Raw genomic sequence first — 24,567 nt, forward strand, 5'->3', positions numbered from 1 at the left:
GGCGTGTCAGAGAAGCGGCATAAATAATGGCAGTTCTTTGCTTTAATCTGACTGTTTCAGCAGTATTGCATGTGAAGTTTTACGAGCAGGTATTGAAAGCATGCATGGGAGAGTAGTCATTTGTGGAAAATAGAGCTATCAAAATCAATTGATTAATCGACAAGTTATCGATTATCGAAATAAATCTACAACTATTATAATAATCGAGTAAACGTTTGGAGCCAGTTTTTGATTTAAAATTGTCCAAATCCTCAGATGTTTGTAACGGTCTTATTTTGGTTTAATGCTGATGATGATCAGTTTTCTTACATGAAGGACTACAGAAATCAGTGAACAATTACTGTTGATATGCTAAAAGCAGTTTTTTTTAGGGGGGGAAAAAACTATGACCAAACTGTCATCAATCCCCTTTTTTTTTTTAAATCATTATACAAATAGAAAGTACAAAATAACCACCAATCACTGGTTAATAAACAGTAATCAAGTAAAACCTGCTTTTGTAATACACTTTAATCGTGTAGTTGATTAATCAATTGAATAATCGATAGATTAATCGATTCTAAAAATATTTGATAGTGACAGCACTAGTGAAAACCTGCCTCGCACTGAGCTAAATGCTAACAATTGTTCAGTTAAATGCTAACTTTGTGTAAAGTTTGCAGGGATATCATAGGGTGAGCAGATGTCCAGTTAACCGGGACAGTTCCGGTGCCAGCGCCATTGTTTTGTCTCACTTTTACGCAGGTACCGTCCCGGCATCCCGTCACATCAACTCAAGTTGCAGGGACAGCAGATAAACATTTTTTCGTGCTAACTAAATTGCCACAACACTGATGTTGTTTAATGTTTATCAACACTTGATGCATGCATTTCAATCAATGTCAATTACGAGTGGGTTTCCGCTATTTGTGGGTTGGTCCAGTCCCGGGAATGGTTGCAGTTGACTGTAGATAGTAGGGCTGGGTTTTAAAAAATCGAATAATCGATTTTGAATCAATTTTCCTTTTTAATCTTGATACCAATTCATAAAACCATGAATCGATTATTTTATATATATCCTTTACCCCCATAAATTCTTAAGAAAATAGAATTTTAAAGGTCAAATTTTTTGGGGATCTTACTGTTTTCTTGAAATTTACTCTCCACGTGAATTTAAAAGTAAGCTTTTACATTTATGAAAGACCTAACTTATTACTTATACAATATTTTCCTTTCATCCTTACTGATGTCAATGTTTGTCTAACACTTAAGCAATTATAACACATGTTACTTTCATTAATAAACTAAATCATTTGACCAGTTAGTGCCTCCGCAAACTTTACCTTGGAATTGAATATTTGTAGAGTTTTGTCCTTGACATTCAAGAAGAATTAATGTGCCATTAGTAATCAATATCGGATTGAATTGAAGAGAATCAAATCAAATTGGGAAAAATCGAAATTGTGTATCAAATCGATTGAGGAAATCAGAATCGATATCCAGCCCTAGTAGGGAGTAAATATAAAAGTTTTGAAACTGATACTGTATATTGCTCCATCTTCTGATCAAATCGATTATCATTTTTCTCAAACTTGCTGATCGACGATCGGTTGCAAAATCTTTTAAAGCCTAATACACGAAGAACAGCAATCATGCTGAAAAGGCAACGAGAAACCAAACTGGAGTATTTTAACTCTTTGACTGCCAGACGTTTTCAGAAAAGGGATGCCGTGGGTGCCAGCCGATTTAAGCATTTTGACTGATCTTTCAAGGTCCACAGAAAATTATGTGTTTGGACTATGGAAACACACATACTACCAAATGAAAGATTGGACTCTCATCTTTCATCAGAAAAAAAAGTTTGTTTCTACCTTATTCCGTTTTTCAGTAATCAACAATAGAAAATGGTTAGTTTCACCTCTGTTTTGAAACAAACGTCTTTTAACGTCTTTGGCACTCCTCTGTAGGATTTTACTAAACGTTATTTAACGTTTTTGGCAGTCAAAGAGTTAATGTAGACCAAAGGCTAAATGGGCTTCATTTCTCTTTGCTTGCCACCCTTCAGGTACTTAAATCACTTCTCCATCTATCTATAATCAAGCCATTTATTTTCTATACATCCAGTTGGGTGGGTAAATGGAGCTTATACTAGTAGAGACTGGGCGACAGTCACCCATCTTACAGTCTTACTCACCCATTTACACAAAGTAAAGTCATTTTTATACTGTGTAATGAAGCATGTAAAGAGAACACACATGCAAACCAGAAACCCCTTTGACAATATCCTCCAGTAACACTAAAAGTCCAATCAACCGAATCCAAGCCAGTCGAATCTGATCTCTCATATTTGAACCCACAGAATGTAACAAGTGGGCGCTAAATTCATTTTGTTACGAGGCAGATGAAAAGTGTTTGTGTGTGCGGCAATCGTGTATGCGGTCATGTGCTTACTAAAGATTCACACAAATTATTGCCACTACTTGAGATCTAGATGTTTTCCTCGAGTACTGTATGAATCATCTAATACTTTGACTTTTAATAGATCTTTTTTTCTGCTTCATTTCACTGCCTAATGGTGTGAATAACCGGAGCCCACACTTTCGAAATGTGCAAAACAAATCATTCTATGCTGAAAACATTGTAGTCATAAAAAGATATATACCAAGCACCTTTTTTGCATTCTGAATAAAAGTTGCAAACGATAACTGATTCATAATATAAGAGTCAAAAGTACGATGGAAGAACAATGTTTTGGTCAGCAACAACTATGAAGACATGGTCACATGACACACGGAAAGCGTGAAAGCTTCAACAAAATCACAATGTGGAGCTGTTTTCAGTTCAAAGAAAAGCAATCCGTAAATAACTAATGCAGCGTTTCCAAAATCTCACTAAGACAAAACGGATTTTGTTTGTAAGGAAACTGGATTTTATTTTTTGTTTTTTAATTGTTTTTTTTTTAAATATATATTTTTTAAATTTAATTATTTTTTTTAAATTTAATTATTTTATTATTATTATTTTTTTTTTAACACAGCTAGCTTAGTAATAGTGTTAGATGTATCCCTTGCGACGAGTGTGTCTGCACGTGACTCTCGCAACTGTAACGTCATATGGCAACACTGCAATGTGCAGCACTTTAAAAGATGAAACATCGGCCATTTCTAATATATTAGATATGACCCCTTTTGTTTATTACAATGTTATTTCCAGTCATGACAACTTTTAATTAAATTCTGTCAAATGAGCGCAGCCGATGAGAAACTTGAATTTTTGTTTTGAGTTGTGTGTTGGTCAGATCAAAATAAGTTAACATGAACATAAAAACAGTATAAAATCGAATAATAAATCTACGGTGGCTCTGAGCTGTCATCATTCTTTAAAGCGGTGATGGGCGGTACTTTCGTCCAATCAGAGTCGTCTGATTCCCTTGCCCTCCCCACGCGTACACACCACATTTGTTAATGTGTTTTTGGGGTTTGTGATTATCGTTTTGTGTTGTTTTTGTTATGTTATTTATTTTGTTTGCTATATTTTTTTATTTTGGGTTTTTGATTTGTGTTTGTGATTACCTTTTTGTTTTGGTGATTTCAGATTTGCTGTTGTGTTTCATTTTTGTTTTTGTGATTTTTGATTTGTGTTTGTAATTACTTATTGTTGTTTTACTTAGTTATTTACTGTTTGTGTTTTTGGATTTGCTGTAGTGTTTCATTTTTGTTTTGTTTTTGATTCAGTTTGTGTTTTTTGATTTGATTAGTTTTTTGTTTTTGTGCTTTGCACTTCAGGGCCAACGTATAAATCACATCAAATCACAATTACAATATTGGTGAAACCTACAATTCGATTGTTTTGTTTTTTTGTTTTTTTTTAATCATGAAGCAAATGGAATATACTAGACAACCATTTCCACTCTCACCGATGGACAATAAAGTTAAAAGTAACCAATTCTATTTTGTGGAAACGTGGAAGAAAACCAGGGTAAAACCCAAGAACATGCAACCTCCAGACAGAAGGATTGTCTGCTATACTTTGTTTTTAACAAAGATGAAGAGAAAACAGTTGTTGTCTAGTAGCGATGTAGTGATAATGGCAATATAGTCATATTGTGATATTAAAACTGCCATAATATCACCGTCGTCATGTCACAATATTAAAAGCAGCACATAAAAAAAAAAAAGTCAGGTTGATTTCTATTTGTGCAGTTCTAGCACCTCATGGTGGCTAGTTTTATAGTGCAATTTAATTTTCACAAGGCATGTTTTGGCCCTTCTATGTTTAAAATCCATGCTAATGGTCAGATGAGGGGAACGTAATATATCAATATGTGGTCGAACTCAATGTGTGCGTGCATTAGCAAGTAAGTGCCTCAATATTAAGTGGTATTAGACATTGTAGGTTGTTAATATGCATTGCTGTTATATACAAAAGCACAATATAGTGTTTTTTGTTTTTTTTTTAAATATGAGCTCTTTTTATATTTTATTTTTTACAATATTGTGACCTTTTTTATATCGCCGACCTCCCCACAATACTGTGATAATTATCGTATTGTGACCTTCATATCGTGATAATATCGCCTTGTGACTTTTGGATATCGTTACATCCCTATCGTCTACAGCACAAGTGTCAGAGTCCGGTCCTTGAGGGCCTGAGTCCTGCATGTTTTAGAGGTTCCCCACATTCAACACAGCTGATTCATAAGCTCATCAGCTCTGCAGGAGCCTAGTAATGATCATTGAATCAGGTGTGTTGGAGTAGAGAAACCTCGAAAACATGCAAGACTCAGGCCCTCAAGGACCGGACTCTGACACTTGTGCTGTAGACGATAGGGATGTAACGATATCCAAAAGTCACAAGGCGATATTATCATGATATGAAGGTCACAATACGATAATTATCACAGTATTGTGGGGAGGTCGGCGATATAAAAAAGGTCACAATATTGTAAAAAAATAAATATATATATATAAAAAGAGCTCATATTTAAAAAAAATTAAAATAAAACACTATATTGTGCTTTGTACTATTGTACTCTGACACCGCTGGACAGGGTCTTACTCACAGCATCCATTCATTTTATTTAACACTTAAAACCCTTATTTTTGTGCCCAGTGCAAGTCTTAGCACAAAGTGCAGTCAATCTGTGCGCATATGGGGAGTTTTCTTTCTTTTGGTATTTCGCTAGACTAGCGCAGATAGAAGAGGGTGCTTGCGCCAATGTGGGAAGGAATACAGCCAACTCCCAACCAATCGAAGCGGCTCTTCTCATTCTCTTTAAAATAATTGTGGTCAAAGTGCACACTGTGCTTGACATTGCGGAAGCAGAAAACTGACTCACTTGCGTCTGCGTATGATATTGGCGCACGAAAAGTGTGTTTGTGCAGGTAAACTGCAGTATCTCCCCTTGCGGATGATGTACAGTAGTGGGCCGCGCATGTGTCGTGAGCAATTGGAGACTGCCTTCTCATAGGCATGGGGTTACATCCACGGCTCAAAACATTGACACTGTACTGTATCTTCGATTGATAGTAGGGGTGTCAGGCGATTAAAATTTTTAATCATAATTAATCGCATGACTTCAATAGTTAACTCACGATTAATCGCAAATCTTTATATCTGTTCTAAATGTACAATAAATTGCACAATAAAATATTTATTTTCTAAGTTTTCATACTGTAAACATAAAAGTGGACAAAAATGTTAAACTAATAGAATTGTGGCTGCATCCTTTAGTTATGAATACAGTAATTTCATAATAATTCATAAAATGGAGTTATAATTAAAAAGATGTAATGTACTGTAAAAAATGAACGTGATATAATTGCATTTGTAAGATGTTGGTGACAGCTCAGTATACTTTTCTTTTCATATTCAGAGCTATCTAATCTTTAACATGAAGTAACATGTAAAATTATGCACATTTTTTAATTGTAAAATATAACTTGACACCTGTCTCCACAAATATATGCATTATTATTAAATGTATTACTGCCACATATTGATATGGACGTGTGTGTTGCACTGCAACTGGAATTCCCCCAGTACAGGCTTTCCAAGTAAGGGGCGGTCATTAATTGCACGTAAAAAAAATTGTGGCGTTAAATAAACTTTAAATGAACTCAAAGTTAACGCAATGATTTTGACACCAATAATTGGGAATGGGAATAGAATGACAGGCCTTTTGCAAATCCTCGTCGACATCCTGCATTCAAAACTGTAGCATGGCAAGCAGCATAGAATTTTGTAGGAAGTGACTATATACAGTAGAGCACACATCTGTTTGTTAAACCAACTGAACGACCGTCAAAGCACTAACAAACAGAGAACTTTTCTTTCTTTGCCTCCCTGCATCCTCTCCTGTCCTTGATTCATAAATGCTGGTTTCAATTCAGGGGAGGCATGTATGTGTCTTTTCGTTTTTCTGCTGCGAGCACATGTTTCTTCTAGCTTCACAGCAGCTCTGAGAGCCCTCCCACACCTCCACAACAACTGAAAGCTGTTGCCTCTCCACACACCATCGGACATCACCTGGATACAATTTAGTTTGGCCTCAGAGTCTCCTGACTTGTACTCTCTGTTTCATGCCTCTGTCCTCCGATTTGCACCATATCTCTTTGAGGAGGTCATTTAGGCTGAAGTGGAGGCTTTGGATATGCCCAGTGGTCATGTGTCTTCAGTTGAATGCCAAACTGATTGCCTTGCCCTATTAGTGGAATTAAGAATAGAGGAGGACTCCAGTCCTTGTGACTTGGACTTGGGTCAATGTCTTCATGATTAGACAGAAGCTAATGTTGGCTCGGAATGAGTAAAACTAGTCTGAAGATTGGACAAAAGATTGTGAAGGGAGGAGCTGGAAGTATAAATAATTGGTTTGTCAGCGTAAAAATGGACACGACGGTTATAATGTTGATGTAAATGCTGAAAAGTCTTGGACCAAGGATAGAACCATGTGGAACATCTTTGACAAGTGGCCTAATTAAAGACTTGAAACTTGACTTAGGACTTGACTTGATACCTGATGATTTCACAGACTTGATTGTTGTTCCTTTTGAATGTTTGACAAAATTACTGGGCACTAATAATTAACTCACTCACAGCCATTTTCACTGAAGCAACCCCCTTCGCTTCGTTTTACTGGATTTTGACTGATTTTGTAAGGCCCACGGAATATTCAGTTGTATTTCTATAAAAAATATCGAACTTACCAAAATAAAGATTAGGTCTCTTCTTTTATCAGGAACAAAAAGTATATTTGTATCTGTTTCCGTTTTGCAGCAATTGGCATTAGAATATAGCCAAGTTTCATCATTATTCACAAACCTGTTGAAAACACTGGCAAAAAGAGCTTGTTGCAACATGGCCCTGGCTGATCTCTAATACTCTGCTGCCACCTGCTTGTTGTTTTTTTTCTCGGAATAACTACCATTGGTTTAAGCGACCTTTTCAGGTCAGAAGATGCATCAAAGCCTTCTGTATGTATTAGCATAAAAAAAAAAAAAACAATATAAAAAACATATAAATTTGTTTTTGGGAGCGAAGGACAAAGTATTAAAAAACGTATTTATACATTTTTGGGTTTGAATGAGTTAATGGCACTGTCATGACTGGAGGATTCAACTGTCAATCTGGTAATACAACTGTCATGATTGGCAATAAGTCAAACCCCTCCCTCTCTATGGAGAAGCACATGCAAGAAATTGTCAATAGGAAGTGACTTATTAGGATAGAGTCTTGCGGTCAAGCTGAAGTTGTTTGGCTTGTAAAACAAGTTTTGATTGACACTCATATTAAACTACTGTACATGATGATTATTGAAGTGTGCTATGAAGTGCTGTTAGATTGGACGACATTATCTTGAGGTGTTAAACATGTTAAATAAATTGGCCAATGACAAGTATTTGACCTTATTGGACTCTACGAATACCAAATAATTGCATGTAAGACTGCGTTAATAAGGTGACTTGACTTTAGGACTTGACTTAATTTGCCCAAGAGAAAATAACTTGAGACTTGCTTGTGTGGCTTAGCGATTACTTCTCTTATGTGTAGGGTGAATGCATGGAGGAAGCACATTTACAGGTAGTTTGGAGACAAAGAATACAAAGAATAAATAAACGATGAAGATATAGGCGCTCAGTTTTCTACCTTCAAGAAAAAGTCCACTAATTACATCAGCCGAGGTAAACATCCAAAATGCCAAACGACAAAAACACTGACTTTCAAAATTAAGTGGTCACTTTGAAGAAAAGGCTGCCCCTTTTGTAGTGTCATTGCAGACTATTCTTACCTGTGAAAGTGCAACAACAGTGGTACTGTGGGCAATTACTGCTGAGGTACAGTTGAGAGCTACGAGGGTGCCAACTTCTTCTTATCTGTCCAGAAGAATTAGAGCCAGAGGATGAAGAACTATGAGCTTTTTGGAAAGTCACTGTGGACTTAAGATTTTTATGAGCTGTGATGTTTCAATATATATAAAATGCATATGTACCTAATGTGTTCTACTGTATATTGAAACATGTCTGTTCAAAAAAACATAAATCCGCAGTGACATTCTGAAAAGAATACATTGTGTACCTTCTGTATTCTATAATGAAACCTGTCTGTTTATAATAATATACAGTAAGTCCTCAGTGACTTTCCAAACATCCTGTATGACAGAAAAACTCAGAATAAGTTTTAATAGTCCCTCACTTGGTTTTAAAATGTTCTCAAAGTGTGCTAAGAGTGGTTGTTAGATTGCATGGTGCAAGCCTGTTCCACCACTCAACTATGTGATCTAACTTCTCGTGGGGTCATTAGGGCTCTAGCTCTGGGAAGCTAATTATGTCAAATCTCAAAGTTTAGCATCGTCAACTTTAAAATATATGAACTCATTATCGAACTTAACTTTGCCATATAATTTGCAAGTAAGCTCCAATATTTCCCTGATGACACATTTTTAGGACATTTGATGTTCTTATGCTTGTTTTTTATTCAATCAAATTTCATTTTGACAAATTGTATCTAGTAAATAAGCTGAACTAACATCTTAGAAATGATGGAGTTAAATGTTGCCACATAAATGGAAAATGTGTATGTAAATGTAGAAAATAACATGATATTCTTACACAGTCAGGATTATGATGATAATGCTAATGAATTGAAGTGTGGGAATAGAGAACCAATTCCAACGGTTAGGTGACCGAAGCGGGAAAGGCTAGCATAGCATTAGCACAGCTGCTTCATTTCTCTAATGAGTGTCATTAGTCTGCCATTTGGCAAACAATATGTCTATTCTGCAAAATGTAACATGCAAATGAGACGATGTAAAACACTAAGTGTCTTGAAAGGGATTTAAAATAACTGTCAATGATGTGTATTAAAGTGAAATATAAAATGGCTTATACCTCCTAATGATTTAGTGTATTACCACTTGTTTAAGTTGAAGCACTTTAGTTGTATTTGATATTGACCATATCCTTAGATTCTGCCTGTTAAATGATATTACAGACGTTATGACTTTTGATTAATTTTCATTCATTTTCTATAATTAAATAATAAATACTTGAAAATTCATTATAGTTGAGCTAGTACTATTTATGATGTATGTGCCCACTAGAATTGCTATTTATTAATTAATGTACATTAGGGTTGATGATTTATCACGCTAGGTTATTAATATTATGGCGAGCTATAAGGAGAAGGTCCAGATCCTATAGAATGACAAAACTGTTTAAGAATCGCACCCCGCCTGCCAGGTCGGCAGGGTGCTCTCAGTAGTCAACAAACAACTCTTTTCTGGTGGTGAATATTGTTACATTGGTGATATTGATAAAATCTCTGCTGTCTCCAGCCAGGTCAACATTGCAAATGAGAATCAGTTGTAAATTGCAAGTCCTCCAAAAATACGACCGTATTGGTCGTTTTTTTACCATGCACCAAAATATGACCAAGAGTTACATATTTTGTAAATAGCGAAAAAATAGTAAAGTAAATCAACGTGTATCTTACTGAACTAACAGCCTTATAGTTATTTGTGTTTGTGCTTGACATGTATGCCAATTCGTCATCAGGTTGTACATGTTGCGTCGTATACATGGGACACTAATGGTTGGGGTTAGTAAGTGGCTGAGTTTGTAGTACGGTTGACGTTACAAAAGACATAGTCAACACGTAAATAATTACTGGCCTCTTAGCTCAGTTGGTTAGACAGTCGTCTTCCCACCACACTACCCGGGTTTGAGTCCCAGTACCTACACTTACACTTACTTAAATACTTAAAACTTGGTCGTAATTTGGCACATTTCAAAACGACCTATGTGGTAGTATTAATTGGAGGACTGTCTCATAAATTGGCTTACATGTAATAATAAATGATGAATAAATACATAATCCATCAATAATAACAATAATAATAATAATTGAGGAATGAGCGCTTAAGAAAATGAATGAATAGATGGATTGATGATAATAATAAATAATAATAATACATTTTATATAGATGTTACTATTCTTTATATATTAACCAGAAATTGCAGTAATCAAGTTTCAGCTATTGTATTAACCAACTTTTAATTGGGGCATTAAAATGATGACTATAGTATAGTGCACTTATATATTATATTCTCATAATAAGACTTCAGAGGCTAACTTGATAAATTCCTAGGTGGATTTATGAAAATTGAAGTTTCTATAACCAAGGGGCTTGAGGCATTAATTATACAATGGAGTGTGTTAAATCAAGGCGCCTGCCCTCCATGAAAGCGTGGAATATTTTGACTTAAATATTGCCCTGAAAGCACCTCCCTTGTTGAGCTTTTATGCCCTGATATTATATTCTTTAAATACATTAAGTCATCAGAAATACCCGCGCGAGTGAAAATCCATTATATATTTCAGACTTATTTCTGGATTTCAGGGCAAAGCTATTAAATCAATAATCATTTAAATGGAAAATTTGTGACAGTAACTTGGCTCTTTCCACGTGGGAAGCGGAGCTATAAAAATGGAGAGCAGAATAACTTTACAGTGCTGAGTGATTTTTAAGGTGACCTCTGACATTTTATGGTGAATAGATTAACCTTTGGATGTTCTTCTAAAGTAATTCCCACATGGATATTTCCCTATCCTATCTAGCATTTGCTGTCTATGCGCCACCTGGAAGATGTTGGAGAGGTCTCGCAGGTTGAAGATGTAGTGGAACTTGACTGCAGTGGGGAGGAATGTGGAAGCAACGCTTTGATGCAGAGCCAGCGATAACTGGACCAGGGTGGGGCAGCTCTTCCGTATGGTGGCTGTGAAACCATCCTTCTGTAGGTGCTGTGATAAAATGGACGTGTATATGGTTGCAAGGGCGTCCTCTCCGGGGAAAGATAGGGCAATGACCGAGAAGTGGCGCTGCAGAGAAAAATTCAGTAGAAACAGGTGGAAACATGCGTGTATCATACAACATTTTATTTTGAACTCATTCACTCCCAGCCATTTTCACTGAACTTCTCTCTTTTACTGGATTTTGACTGATTTTGCAAGGCCCACGGAATATTCTGTTCTATTTCTATAAAAAACATGAAACCAACCAAAAGAAAGATTAGAGTCTCTTCTTTCATTAGTCAAAAAAAGTATATTTCTATCTGTTTCCGTTTTACAGCAGTTAACATTAGAATATAACTAAGTTTCATCATTATTCACAAATCTGTTTAAAACACTGGGGAAAAGAGTTTTTGCAACATGGCCCTGGTTGATCTCGTATGCTTTGCTGCCACCTGCTGTCTGTTTTTGTAATAACTACCATTGCTTCAATCATTCTCTTCACTTCAGAGGCTGCATCAAAGTCTAGTCATCAAAGTGTTGGTGAGCAAATGAGTTAAACATGATTTGATTTTATATAAGTTAGGTTGTGATTGTAAAACATGTTTTCATGCTGACCAAAATAAATTAAACCAAAACACAACACAACATTTCCAATGTAACCATGGCGTGTATGCGCGTACGAATACCTGCAGCCTTGGGTTGACGGTAAAGCTCCCAGCTGTGGGGTTCATACAGGACACGTACTGAACGTGTTGTATTTCCTTCAAAAGTAGCTTGTTACGGTCATACCTTGAAGAACACAGAACAATCATCAGACCCGGTTCCACGACAGCTGTTACGTACCAAGCCGCTGTGCGCCAGCGACACACGGACTTCTATTCCAGCCGTGCGCCAGCGACACCCCGCAGCATCCAAACCAACTGAACTGGGCTTCACCCAAAAGGATTAACAGGTCATAACGCTTCAATTTCCCCATCCACCTTTTCATTACCTTTTTATCTTAGTTTGTTAGGTTGCATGTTTTTTTTTATTCACATTTTAATTCTGCTTCATTAATAGGTTAGGCTGTGACTGTTATGTGTGTTTACTAAATAAATTTGTTGTCTAGAGATTCAATTTCTGCCGAATCATTTGTGTTTTCTGAGTGGATTAGTGCTTTATCGCTACACCAGTAACATGCTTTAACACTCACAGAAGCCCTCTTCAACACACTTTTGTCAATAAGGATGCCACAGCTCAGTGTCATGCTCAATTTTGTAACCTTATAGCTCGAGCATGTCTCTACTCGGTTGACCATGTCTCAGGCTGATACTTTGGAACCAAACATATCCTAATAAGAATCATATGTAATCCTGCTTCATCACATACATATAACATCTAACTCTAGCAGAAGTCATCACATGTTGCTACTGTGGGAAGATTATGTGAGACTTCCTAATAATTCCCCTAAAATAAAAGATGTATAATGAACGTTTTACTTGTTTCTAGGGTCAGGCAATTACAATTTTTAATTGTAATTAATTGCATGACTTCAACAGATAACTCACGATTAATCTCACATTTTTATATATGTTCTAAATGTAAAATAAAATATTTGTTTCTAAGCGTCATACTCTTTAACAAAAAAGTGGAAAAAAGATGGCATAATTGCATTTGTAAGACGTTGGTGACAGCTCAGTGCATTTTTCTTTTCATATTAAGAGCTATCTAATCTTTAACATGAAGTAAATTGTGATATTCTGCACATTTTTTAAATTGTAAAATATGCAGTTTCCACAAATCAATGCATTATTATTAAACTTATTACTGATTAATTGATGTGGACGAGTCTGCTGCATTGCGACTGGAATTCCCCCAGTACTTGCTTGTACTTACACGCGTTTAAAGAATTAGTGGCGTTAAAGGAACTTTAAATTAACTCAATATTAACGCACTAATTTTGACACCCCTACCTCTTACATATATTGTATGGCAACACCAAAGTAAAAAGATGTACCAGTGGTTGTAGTCCATATGTTGACGTATTAGTGTATGAGGTTGGACTGTGCCATATGCATCCACCTCAGGCATATTCATGTCATCTATGAAGTAGATTAGTCTTCTGCTGCCAGGAGGTCCGTAGTTGCGTCCTGCTTTTTTCTCAAGGGGCTTTTCCAACACAGCTGTGAGGCAGACCAATGTTAGAAGAGCACAATGAATTTCCAAATTTCAATTTGTTACGCTGACACAAATATTGGCTGCATACTTGATTCAATCTGGGGAAATTAATAACAAACGGATTAAGTGTTATTCTGTATTAAGTTTCTAAACTACAAATGAATTTGCTTTTCTACACAAATATTGTTGCAATACATAATGTCATGCTGCTCTCCTTTAGATTTATTTAAATGAATAATACAATGCTCATCCCTCATATTCATGGCCACAAGATCTTAAGATTGGGTGGCTAACTAAATATATAAGGTAGCAAAATAAGTGAATAAATAAATATGATGATTTAATGTGAACAATGTAACTGTACAAATACTAAAATGAGACTTCATTGAAGCAAACATAATTAACCAAACTTAGAACAGAGAATAATAAAGAAACAATGTCCTATTACTTTCACGTTATTGTTTTGTTTTGGCGGAGCAACATTAGCATCGATTCTGAGCTTTGTTGATGTGACCCCACAAATGTAAATCCAATATTTGCTATATTGCTTGACAAACTATTTGACAGCAGGTTTATGCATCTGTGTACTACAGATTGAAACTGGAAAAAAACAGAGCAAACAGACTGAATAATCGGACTTATATCATATACATACTGTCGTATGGGGGGAAAACATATTTTTTTCCACTACATAATCACTACAAAAAGTACCGTGTCGATTAGCGGAGATTAGCTTTCAAATGTAAATCAGAGTCAAAAGTAATCAGCTTCAGCAGAGAGCAGATAAATGGGCGTTCATACCTTGTAGCATTGCAGATGTTGTATAATAGTTGAAAGGAACATTTGTAACCACATATTTATCAGGGTCCAGTGACGTCAATTTGTCTGCAACCAGAACGGACTTCCCAGTACCAGCATTCCCAACAAGCATGATGGGCCGACGGTGCTCCAGCAGGCAGTCTATGAAGAAGCGGACTCGGATGGTCTCTGCCGTGTGAACTAGACAAGCCTGCATAAAGGACATATATTCACTCTATGTATTCAGCTGAATCACATTAAAGACCCCAACGTTTTATCTACTCTTTGTCCAACATGAACCAATCTTAGGTTGTCATGGTACCTGAAGTGGGATGTCAGGATCCATCTCAAACTTGGGCACCATTTTGGACCAAGGTTCAAACTTCTTGCTTTCTCTGTCGATATAGTAATCAAACACAGTGCCTTGGGATGGAAACTTGATGGTTTTGAACTCTGCCACCCACCACTTGCTGAACTCCACTCTGTAGTCGACCAGCTTTATTCACACAGACACACGAGCTTTCAGTCAATAATGGCTTCCTCTCGGTGATATATACTGTACTAGACATGGATCCATGTGTTTCATTCAATCAAATGTGAATACAAATCAGAATACAAATAAAAGCAATAAAAAAAGAGGCACAGCGCTAGCAGTTAAATAGTGACAAATGAAAGATGGCAGGCAGCCTTATGCATCCATTTGTCTGCTTCAGTAGCGAGGTACAGTTGCCTCGTCACCTTCTGACTGACAGTTCTTTGCCATCCATTTTTCCTGCTCAACTACTTGCTGTTGTGTCCCTGCATTCCCTTCCAACTCTCCAGTCAATAAAACCACTTAGCATTTAAATGTATCTGTGATGGGAAAATAAAGTAGAGTCCATTTGTCCGAGGAGGGAGCAGTTTTATGTTACAACTTGTATGTATGGATCTCTCACTGCCATTTCTTCAATTCAAAATACACTTATAATTATTTTTTGATAGAGAGCATTGCATAAAAGCCACAAAGGCTTGAATAATATTGTCACTAGCTAACCTTTTAGGATTTGTTTTTTTGTTAATATGCCTAGACATTATATATATTATATACTGTATATATAACAGTACCTGATCCTGGAACAAGGCTCCCCCAAAGGCCCAGACAGCAGCAAAAACAAAATAAAGCTCGTAAAGTTCCTTTGCAGAGTCAGGTGGGGCATTTTCTGGTGTCAGCAGGCATTCAAGCAAATAGCAAAGCATCTGGACCATACTCTGGTCGGGGATAGGAATGATCTTTTTAAACCTGGAAAAAGAACAATCAAACGTGTACTACACTGTAAAAAATAATCTGTACTAATAGACTTTTACTTTTTATTTCACATTTTTTTTCTTTATTTTAAAAATATCATTTAATTTACAAAAATAAACTAATTTTACATGTTGAATGTAAAATAAAATGAAATCACTATAACTGTAAAAACACACAAAATTTCTGTTCTTTTACAAAACACTCCACTAGAAATCCATAAATTGATTGTTAAAATTTGTTTATTTTTTTTAAGTGAAAATAGCTACAATTTCTGTAATGTCATATAATCTAGGACATTCATTGTAATAATTACAATTTATTGTATTAACATTTATTTTGAAAGGACATCTAATGAGATATAGGGAAACGAGAAAGCTTAAGAGGGTGAATAATACGCAAAGAAAACTTACGGATGCTGCCTCTGCTGAGGAATCAACACTACCAAGTATACATTTCATGAAATCTAAATTAGAAATAACATCGGCAGCATGGATCAGTGGTAGAGTGGTTGTCTGGTATCCCTGAGGTTGTGGGTTTGATCTCCTTGGTGTTGAACTGCCCTTTTGCAAAATACTGAACTCCTAATGCTGTGTCCTCAGAAGGTGAATGACGAGTCAAAATGTTTGAGAGCCTCGTAAGGTGGAAAAATGCTATATAGATGAATTACTCTAACAGTAAACTGTTGCAATTTTAAACCCAATATCTAGTTTTTCAACAGTTATTGGCCATGTTTCATAAAAGATTAATCACATTATTTTTGTCATACACTGGTATATAACATACAATCTTATTGAAATTTGAGTTAAAAACTGTAAAAAGTGTTTTTATGAGAAAGTATTTTTATGTTATTTCACAATCACAGTATTAGACTTTGATTATTTTTTTTACAGTGTTCAATTAACCTCAGCATATTCTGCATTGGCATGTCAGACCGAACGCGAGCTAAGCTCTCCGTATATGGTCAATGCAGTTCGCACACTTAGCCAATTGCTGTTAAGAACGTACTTACTATGTCACACGCAACAGACATAACAACTAAATAAAGTAAAAAAAAACAAAAAACAGACACATACACCATGGTGAAACAAACAATGTGGGAGTATATCATTGTGGTCTATGGGACCGAGAGGTACACAACAAAGCTAGCTTCCGATAGCGGCTATAACCAAAACAAAAAAAAACATGGCTTGGAGAATGGGGAGCAAGGAAGTTTGGTGAGTCTACCAATTGTTTGCAGTTGTTATAATGTCAACCAAGATAGCATTTAGCAGTGGAAGTAACAACACAACCACCTGTCACCAGATTGACAATTGAAGGAAGCCCTCTCCTCCACTTGAAGCAACCCACATGAACAAAATCACGCAAGACATTCATTATTTTGTTTGCGGTCTGAACTTAGCAAAAGTGCCAGGGAGCTACATTAAAGTGAGTTAAGGCACTTCATGTACAGTAATGCTTTGCTGCCACTTTGCGGCATCTCAGTGCCAAGTAGCTATGTTGAAATCAGTTAAGGAGTTTCATTTCGTTTGATCTTGTGGCATCTATAAGTAATTATAACCGTTTTTGGAGGCCATCAATTATTCACATAATTTCACTATTCGCTGCATGGCTTGCTCCAAATCACCATTATGGGGATTCTCTGTAATATAGTGTCAAAAATGTGTTCATATTTGACATCATAGTACTGTCATGAAAACAACAGTAAAATATTTGTCTTCTGCTACATTTAATGAGAATCCAAGTGTTGTTAGTCAGTTCACAGTCACAACACATCAACTCTGGCACACTCCAAGCCCATGTAATGCCACATGCTGACATCCTGGAAAGCAGGCTTTCCATTATACTGATAATAAGCAATTAGAGACATATTTCACCTTAATCTCATGGCATCCAGGCATGTGGGGAGGTACTTGTCAAACAGAATGGTCAGGTTAGCCTTCTCTGATTGCACCTCCCTCCTGTCAATCCAACTTGACACCAACGGGTTCCATCCGAGGTCTGCTGGGTTTATGTACAAGATTCCTGAAGTGAGTGGAACAGATGGAGCTTTAATTCACAAAGCAGTCATTGTACGTGCAACCAAGTTAGATTCACTGTTTGCGCATCTTGGCTCAAGGAATAAATTGATTTTTTTACTCAATTGTTCCGCTGATTAATTGTTTCATCTGTGATTAAATGGGCATGAGCTGGAATTGAAGTGAATCCCCAAGCATCCGTGGCCTCTTAGTATGAAAAACACAATTTTACCAAAAGTATATTCATATGACACTAGATTCCTAAAATTGTATTTCGATTCAGAAAATATTTGCATGACTAATAAAGATGAAGGCTTGTAAAAACAACGAAAAATTATAATAATAAAAAAAAGAAAGCTATTTGTAAAAGTAAGATTTTGCTAAAGGTGATTGGAAAGATTATTTAATGTGACCTCCTCTTATACTTGAGCGATGGCTTAACAGTGTAGCAGCTAAAAATAATGGCCTATTTTCTTTTGAATGCTAACATCTTGTTTTTGAGATTGTATGGCTTGTACTCGTACTGCTGTAATTGTGTGAAGTCAAAAGGTCATGGAGTGCTCAAATCTCAGACATTTTATTCTAATTTTCAGTTGGAGTATTGATATATAGCAGTTGCCTTTTCTGAATAGTGAACAGCAATGATTTAACGTGCACTGTACCTGCTCTCGATACAGTCGCTGGTGTAGCAGTCTGAAGGTGGCTGATCTCAAATACCAGTCTCATGGTTGAGTTCAGAGGGATCCGTTCATTACTGGCCAAGGTCAGAACCTAACACAAGAAGGAACTATATTTATGCATGGTATACATTGACGTTTGCTATTATAGTGAATATGGTAATTATATTGAAATTGGTGTTCCGCAGGGAAGCATTCTTAGTCCTGTTCTTTTTTCGTTGTATGTGCTTCCTTTAGGCAATACGATCAGTCACCATAACGTTCAATATCAGTGTTATGCGGATAATCCACAATTATACTTGTGCTGTCAAACAATTTTTTTTTTTTACTAATTAATCACACAATTGTACATAATTAATCATGATTAATCACAATTAATTATGTACAATTGTGTGATTAATCACAACTAATCAAAATTTTCAACTTTTGCTTCTACTTTTTTTCCAAAGCTTGTAACATATTTACTTGAGTAAAATCTTGGAATTAATGTGAAATCAAATAGAAAGTAATATTTAAGAAAAATATTTAGAATTAAAGACTGTTCTAAAAGCTTTCTCTGATCTTTGAATAAAATACTTCTACTAAACACTTCTCAGAACTTCTCGCTTACAGGTTTAGTTCTGCTCACAAGCCACACACTCCATTGTTTTGTGTGTACCCGCGGAGGTAACTTCAGCAGGGAATCTTGCTCTGATGTGATACGCAAAAAACGTGAAATTAATGTGGTTTTGAAATTGGCCCCTGCAAAGTGTGCAAATTGTTTTAGAGTTCTCCAACACGCACCAAGCAAGAAAATCAGAGAGTAAAACTACTGATAGTCCATATTTATTCTTCCGCCGGTGACTCCTCCAAGTTTGGTTGCACACTTAGTTAACTGAGTTATTTTTTAAAACGCTTTATTGAAATTAAATTAATCTCCGGAGTTAATGCTTTAATTTTAACAGCCCCTATGTTTCACCTGATAACCCTACTTCTGTGAACAATTTTTTCAACTGTCTCACATATGCCGATTGAATGAGCAGGATTGTTTTTTTAAAGTAAATGAGGAAAAACACGTTATTGTAGGCTTGAAGCTTAAAAGGTCAAATATTTTAAAACCTCTTGAAGCAAATAAACCCCAAGTGACAAACCCAGGTGTGATTTGAGATTTACTTCGATTTAAACTTTACTATTCATTTTTAACAAAATTGCTAGTCCATTTTTTTCTATTTTAGGAATATAGTCAACATTTGACCATTTTTAATTCAGAACGACGCTGAAATGCGGATTTATGCTTTCATCACAAGCCAAATAGAATTTTGTAATTCTCTTTTGCCCAAAAAGTCTCTCAGGAGGTTGAGCTTGATTCCAAATGTGCAGTTAAGATTTTAATGAATGCAAAAAAGTGATCACTTTGGGTTGCATCTTTGCAAGAAAAGTGCTATATACGGTAAGTAAAATGTATTATTATAATAATTATTATTATTAAATTATACATAAATAATAAATACACTATATTATGAATAAATAAATACAAAAGATTATGTATTTATTTTATTTTATTTTATTTGTTTAGTACATGTTTTTGCTGTCATAAGACTAGTTTTTTATATTACTACAACTAGTAGTATTTTTTTTTATATAAAGTCCGCGTCATCTGCAACTGACATGTCACACCTTGTTGTCATCCATGACTGTGTTGAGTGACTCAATCCACATTGGGTCAATATCTCCATCCAAAACTATCCACTTAGGTCCACTGTGACAGATATTGGAGAGTTCACGCATGATACAAGAAAACAGACCTGTGAGATACAATATACATGTGTTTTGGTTAAATAAGGTCATTAAACAACTCAAGATTTGACAAAAAAGTATATGAAATAATCTCTGGTCACCGTCTTTCCACTCTCTGGTTGATGGGTTGATGATGCCAAAAAGCTCATCATTCGTCACAGCTTTGGGGTTAAGATCCACCCACACGGGCCGACGTTTCATATTCTGGTAGGTTTTTTGAAGTGACCTCAACACCTGGCTTTTTCCAGTCCCGGCGTTTCCAATGACAAAAACTGAGTGACGCACAGTCAAAAGCTCTTCCAGCTGCACCACCTAGCACAACAGACAGAATGAAATATCCAAAAATATTTTTATAGTAACTCATTTGCTCTCAAAAATGTATAAAAATGTTTTTATTAATTTAAAATATTGCCATGGTTCCAAAAACGTATATTTATATGTTGTTTTTTTAAAATGTTTTTTTTTTTTATGCTAGCGCATACAGAAGGCTTTGATGCAGCCTCTGACCTGAACAGGTCGCTCAAAGCAATGGTAGTTATTACAAAAAACGGCCAGCAGGTTGCAGCAGAGTAAAAGAGATCAACCATGGCCATGTTGCAAAAAAAGCTCTTTTAAACAGATTTTTGAATAATGATGAAACTTAGATATATTGTAATGCTTATTGCTGCAAAACGAAAACAGATAAAAATATAGGAAGTGGGTTGCTTCAGTGAAAATGGCTGGGAGTGAATGAGGTAATGGCAGAGGCTTTGTGTTATGCAAATAGACACAAACTCAGTGACTGATTCAAGTAACATGTATTTCCTGACACCGGTTCATCTACTCTTCCTTAACATTTTGGCTTTCTATGAAAATAGAAAATAATTTAGTGCAGAATGGCAGGCTACTGTGATGACGCACAGCAAGATATTCACTGCGCATGGACTAGAAAGAATGATGCCAGTAACTCTGCATTCCTGCATAAGTGAAAAGGACAGAGACCTGCTCTGTTCTATAATATAATCTTGTTTTTGAGGCAGTGCTTCCACGGTCTGACACTGAGGTATGCATTTTAATAATTTATCGGACTATTTTACATTTCATTGAATGCTACCCCTATTTTCCATAACCCTGTCTTCCACTCGTAGTTGTTCAATATTGAACACCTTTGGTCCACATATACTACAGAAGTCTGGAGAAACAGTATTGAGCTCATCTTAAACTTGCAACAAAAAGATTAATGAAGCCTGAAATGGACACTTTGGGAGCAGTTGGAGATTTTCTTTTGTTACTATTGTCTATCTGGTCAGAATCTATCGGGTTAAAAATGTCCAAAGTTGGGAAGTTAAAAATTATATTGAATACCATTTCTTAAATTGTTCTGCTGATTGTGAGTTCAGATGTGCCACTATAGCATGTGCAACAGAGAGAGCATAAAAAAGGGCTTTCTTCCCATTTTCCACTCAAACATACAGATGGCGAGCTCAATCAATGCCATCGATGTTGCTCCTTGGGGCTTCTCATCCCTTTCCATTCAGTAAGAGCCCAGGTGGCTTTACATTCTCAAAGGCCCAGGCTGATTACAACTTTGATGTGAGAGGGACTAATGCTAGCACGGGCTAAAGCTAAAGGCATGCAGTCTCTCTCACCTTGCTGCTTTTCCCCTGTGTTGCCTGAAATCAAAAGGTTGGCTGCACAAACAAAGACAGTAAAAGTTCAAGCTCTGGGGGTGGATGGTTGTTATTGATCGCTCTGCCATTCTCTCCCTTTCGCTCTCTCTCTCACTATGTTTCTATTTTTTTCCCTTTTTACTGTGGCTTTCTCAAACAATGCCAGGGTTAAGCTGTGTGGTGCAGCCCCGGCCTTCATTGATGTTGTGTTATGTGGTTTCCGTGTCTATTTGACCTGAGGCAAATTGCACTTATTTCCCGTGGTCCTGTGTTCATCCGTCTTTGACATAAGGTGCTTTCTTTCAGGCATGTGTTATCAGTATGTAATATAACGAAAGGAATCGGATCGGCAGTTCAGGCACCTGAAGCCTCATCGCAGCCAACCATTGGCGTCTGCAATATTCGCGCAATTCATCCAGAACCTCAGACATGTTGGACACTAATGGCCCTTTCCCATCAGAGGATTAGGATGAGGAGTAAACAGCTTTTGGTGAGAACTAAGATAAATCTGAATGAAAGTGCCACAACTGTAATATCTTTCTAAATTGTTAAAGATGAAATCCCATTAAGGGACTATGTTGCTGCTTTTCAGACAACTTGTGATTGCATTTTCCTACGTCCTTGGTCTCAGAACAGCTTACACTCTTGTGCATTTTGAATTAGTTGTAAACAAAATCAAATCCAGTGCAGCAGGCAATCAAGAAATTAGGTTTACTGTACCTTGAGTACGAAATTGTCCTCAGCCTGTAACTTCAAGTCAAGAATAGATTGCTTCACATGCTTTTCAAAGTCCAAGTCCCTTTTCCTAGGCACATCCAGAGCAGGGAACAGATCACCTATCAACCCCATGAACACAGGCATGTCATCTGTCACAATTTTGGGGATGTTGAAATCTCTCAGGGCTCTCATCAATACTTGGTCCTCAGCTTGGCTGGTATCGCCTCTCTTTAGAGAACCAGCAACCACCAGTACGGACTTGATGGCACGGAGGCCCCAATCATAATGGTCCTTCAGATGAAAAGGGAACACATACAGTATGATATGTGAGTATCTAACACTGGTAGGTTTTTTTTTGTGTTATTTTTATTTTATTTTATTTTTTGCAGCAGCAGCAGACAGACAACATTTGGGTTTGACCTCAAAAGATAATGGAGGAATAAATCCATCCATCCATTTTTCTAACCATTGTATCAGATATAAAAAAAATATATTGAAACATCACATTCTACATACATTTATTGGAACAGATATAATTAAAATAGAAAAAAAGACCTTGTTAAATGAAATCTGATTTGTTCCTAAATACCAGAGGTAGGCCTTCTGTCAATATTGACGGAAGGACTGCCAATTTATCAACGACCCGTTTCGCTGCCGATTAACAAATGAAGGGAAACTGAAAAATTTACGAACTATGAACTAAGCATTGCCGGAAGAGGGTTTTCGTCCGTCAATGTAATCATCAATAACCGGGTCAGTACTAACGGACCTTTTCTCAGTCCATCAATGACGGAGACCCATTTTTCTGATGCACCACAGACCCACTCTTTTTCCTCTTGATAGGCTATACACTTACCATGTATGCTAACTTTCTGGTACACCATTATCCAAGCCTTATCACTTCTGGCTCTGTCCCAATACTGATAGATGGTCGTATTGTAGAGCTCGGGTGACTACAAACTACAATGATAATGGAATAATTTAAATATTTAGGCATTTGTCTATATTCTAACTTATCTTTCAAATCCCATATTAATTCAATTCAGAATAAAATCTATAGTTTTTTAAGTCACTTTATCGCTCTATTGAATGTTTCAACTTCCAAGTGAGGAAGGGAATTGTGTCGCAACTGTTGATGCCAATTTTTGATTATGCGGATATTATTTATAGCAGCACCTCTGAATCAAATCTTCGCAACATTGTATAATGTATGACTCTTTGATGGCCAGAAGGAAATTTCACTTTTTGTTATTTACTTTTAAGTGTATTTATTTTAATGTTCCTCCTTATTTGAAGCAATTCCTAATCCCTTTCAGTTTACAATCTAACTTGAGTCATTTATTTTTCTTTACACCAAGAATTATGAAAGAAATTGGTCGGTGTGCATTCAGGTATAAAGCTCCCTCAGGATGGAATAATCTACATCATTCTCTTAGATCACTAACCACTTTACATACTTTTAAATCATCTCTGTTTATTCATTGTCAAACATCCTGTTCGTGTTTTTATTGGATACTGTATATTCTGTTGGACTAATTTGATTAAGACATACTCCCTATTTATTTATTTGTCTCATAATGTATTCACAGTGCTTTGTGTACCTGATATTGTGAAACTATATGCATGTATATAGTATGTATTATTATATATACAAATGTATGGTGGAAGATTTTTGATAACTGGGAGGCTGGGTTTAGTGGGGCAGTGAGTGAGATTGATTGGGTGTGAATGTGTTTGGTATAAGTGTATTTGTTTCTTTAAATGTTGTCTTATATTATGGACCAATATTTACCTTATTTTGTATATTACTGTCATGTGTATATGTTGGAAGGACCCCCTTGAAAATGAGATGATGCATCTCAAGGGGATATCCTTTAAATCAATGAAATTAAATAATGCTTTCCTCCTGTTGTAAATTCCACGTTATTGCGACATTTATGCAAGCATTTTAGTACTCAGTTTGTGTATTTTATCAGGCACATTGCTAGACAGCTTAGAGGTCCTTCGGTGCACCATTTTACATCAGGCAGGTTATTGAACAGCTAAGGAGTCCGAACAAGGGAAGCCAGTTGGCCATGCGAGGATATATTCCCGGCAGTTACGACCGTGTGCGCATACTATATGTCTATACTATACTACAGTGTGTAGTTAGCTAGCTAGCTTTGCCATAACCCAGAAAATGCATCTTTCTTTAATTTACAGAATATCTTCGTGTTGTTATTTAA

At 36.2% G+C, this 24,567-nt stretch overlaps 1 protein-coding gene across 3 annotated transcripts in view; it reads right to left on the minus strand.

The window, feature by feature from the left end:
• The window catches only part of dnah9 (dynein, axonemal, heavy chain 9), a 195,707-nt gene that overhangs the window by 101,083 nt on the left and 70,057 nt on the right, over positions 1-24,567 (minus strand). For 2 of the 3 annotated variants that reach the window (XM_077551042.1, XM_077551043.1), the window contains 11 exons: positions 22,346-22,633; positions 20,078-20,288; positions 19,857-19,984; positions 18,186-18,294; positions 17,383-17,530; positions 15,328-15,502; positions 14,546-14,719; positions 14,227-14,434; positions 13,265-13,430; positions 11,955-12,057; positions 11,116-11,355 (listed from right to left, as the gene is read on the minus strand). In XM_077551042.1, the coding sequence (XP_077407168.1) occupies positions 11,116-11,355; positions 11,955-12,057; positions 13,265-13,430; positions 14,227-14,434; positions 14,546-14,719; positions 15,328-15,502; positions 17,383-17,530; positions 18,186-18,294; positions 19,857-19,984; positions 20,078-20,288; positions 22,346-22,633 (1,950 nt within the window). Of the gene's footprint in view, positions 1-11,115; positions 11,356-11,954; positions 12,058-13,264; positions 13,431-14,226; positions 14,435-14,545; positions 14,720-15,327; positions 15,503-17,382; positions 17,531-18,185; positions 18,295-19,856; positions 19,985-20,077; positions 20,289-22,345; positions 22,634-24,567 lie in introns of those variants that run through there. The other variant, XM_077551044.1, reaches the window with a different exon arrangement.

This window comes from Vanacampus margaritifer, chromosome 18 (genome assembly GCF_051991255.1).
Source record: "Vanacampus margaritifer isolate UIUO_Vmar chromosome 18, RoL_Vmar_1.0, whole genome shotgun sequence".
Taxonomy (NCBI): domain Eukaryota; kingdom Metazoa; phylum Chordata; class Actinopteri; order Syngnathiformes; family Syngnathidae; genus Vanacampus; species Vanacampus margaritifer.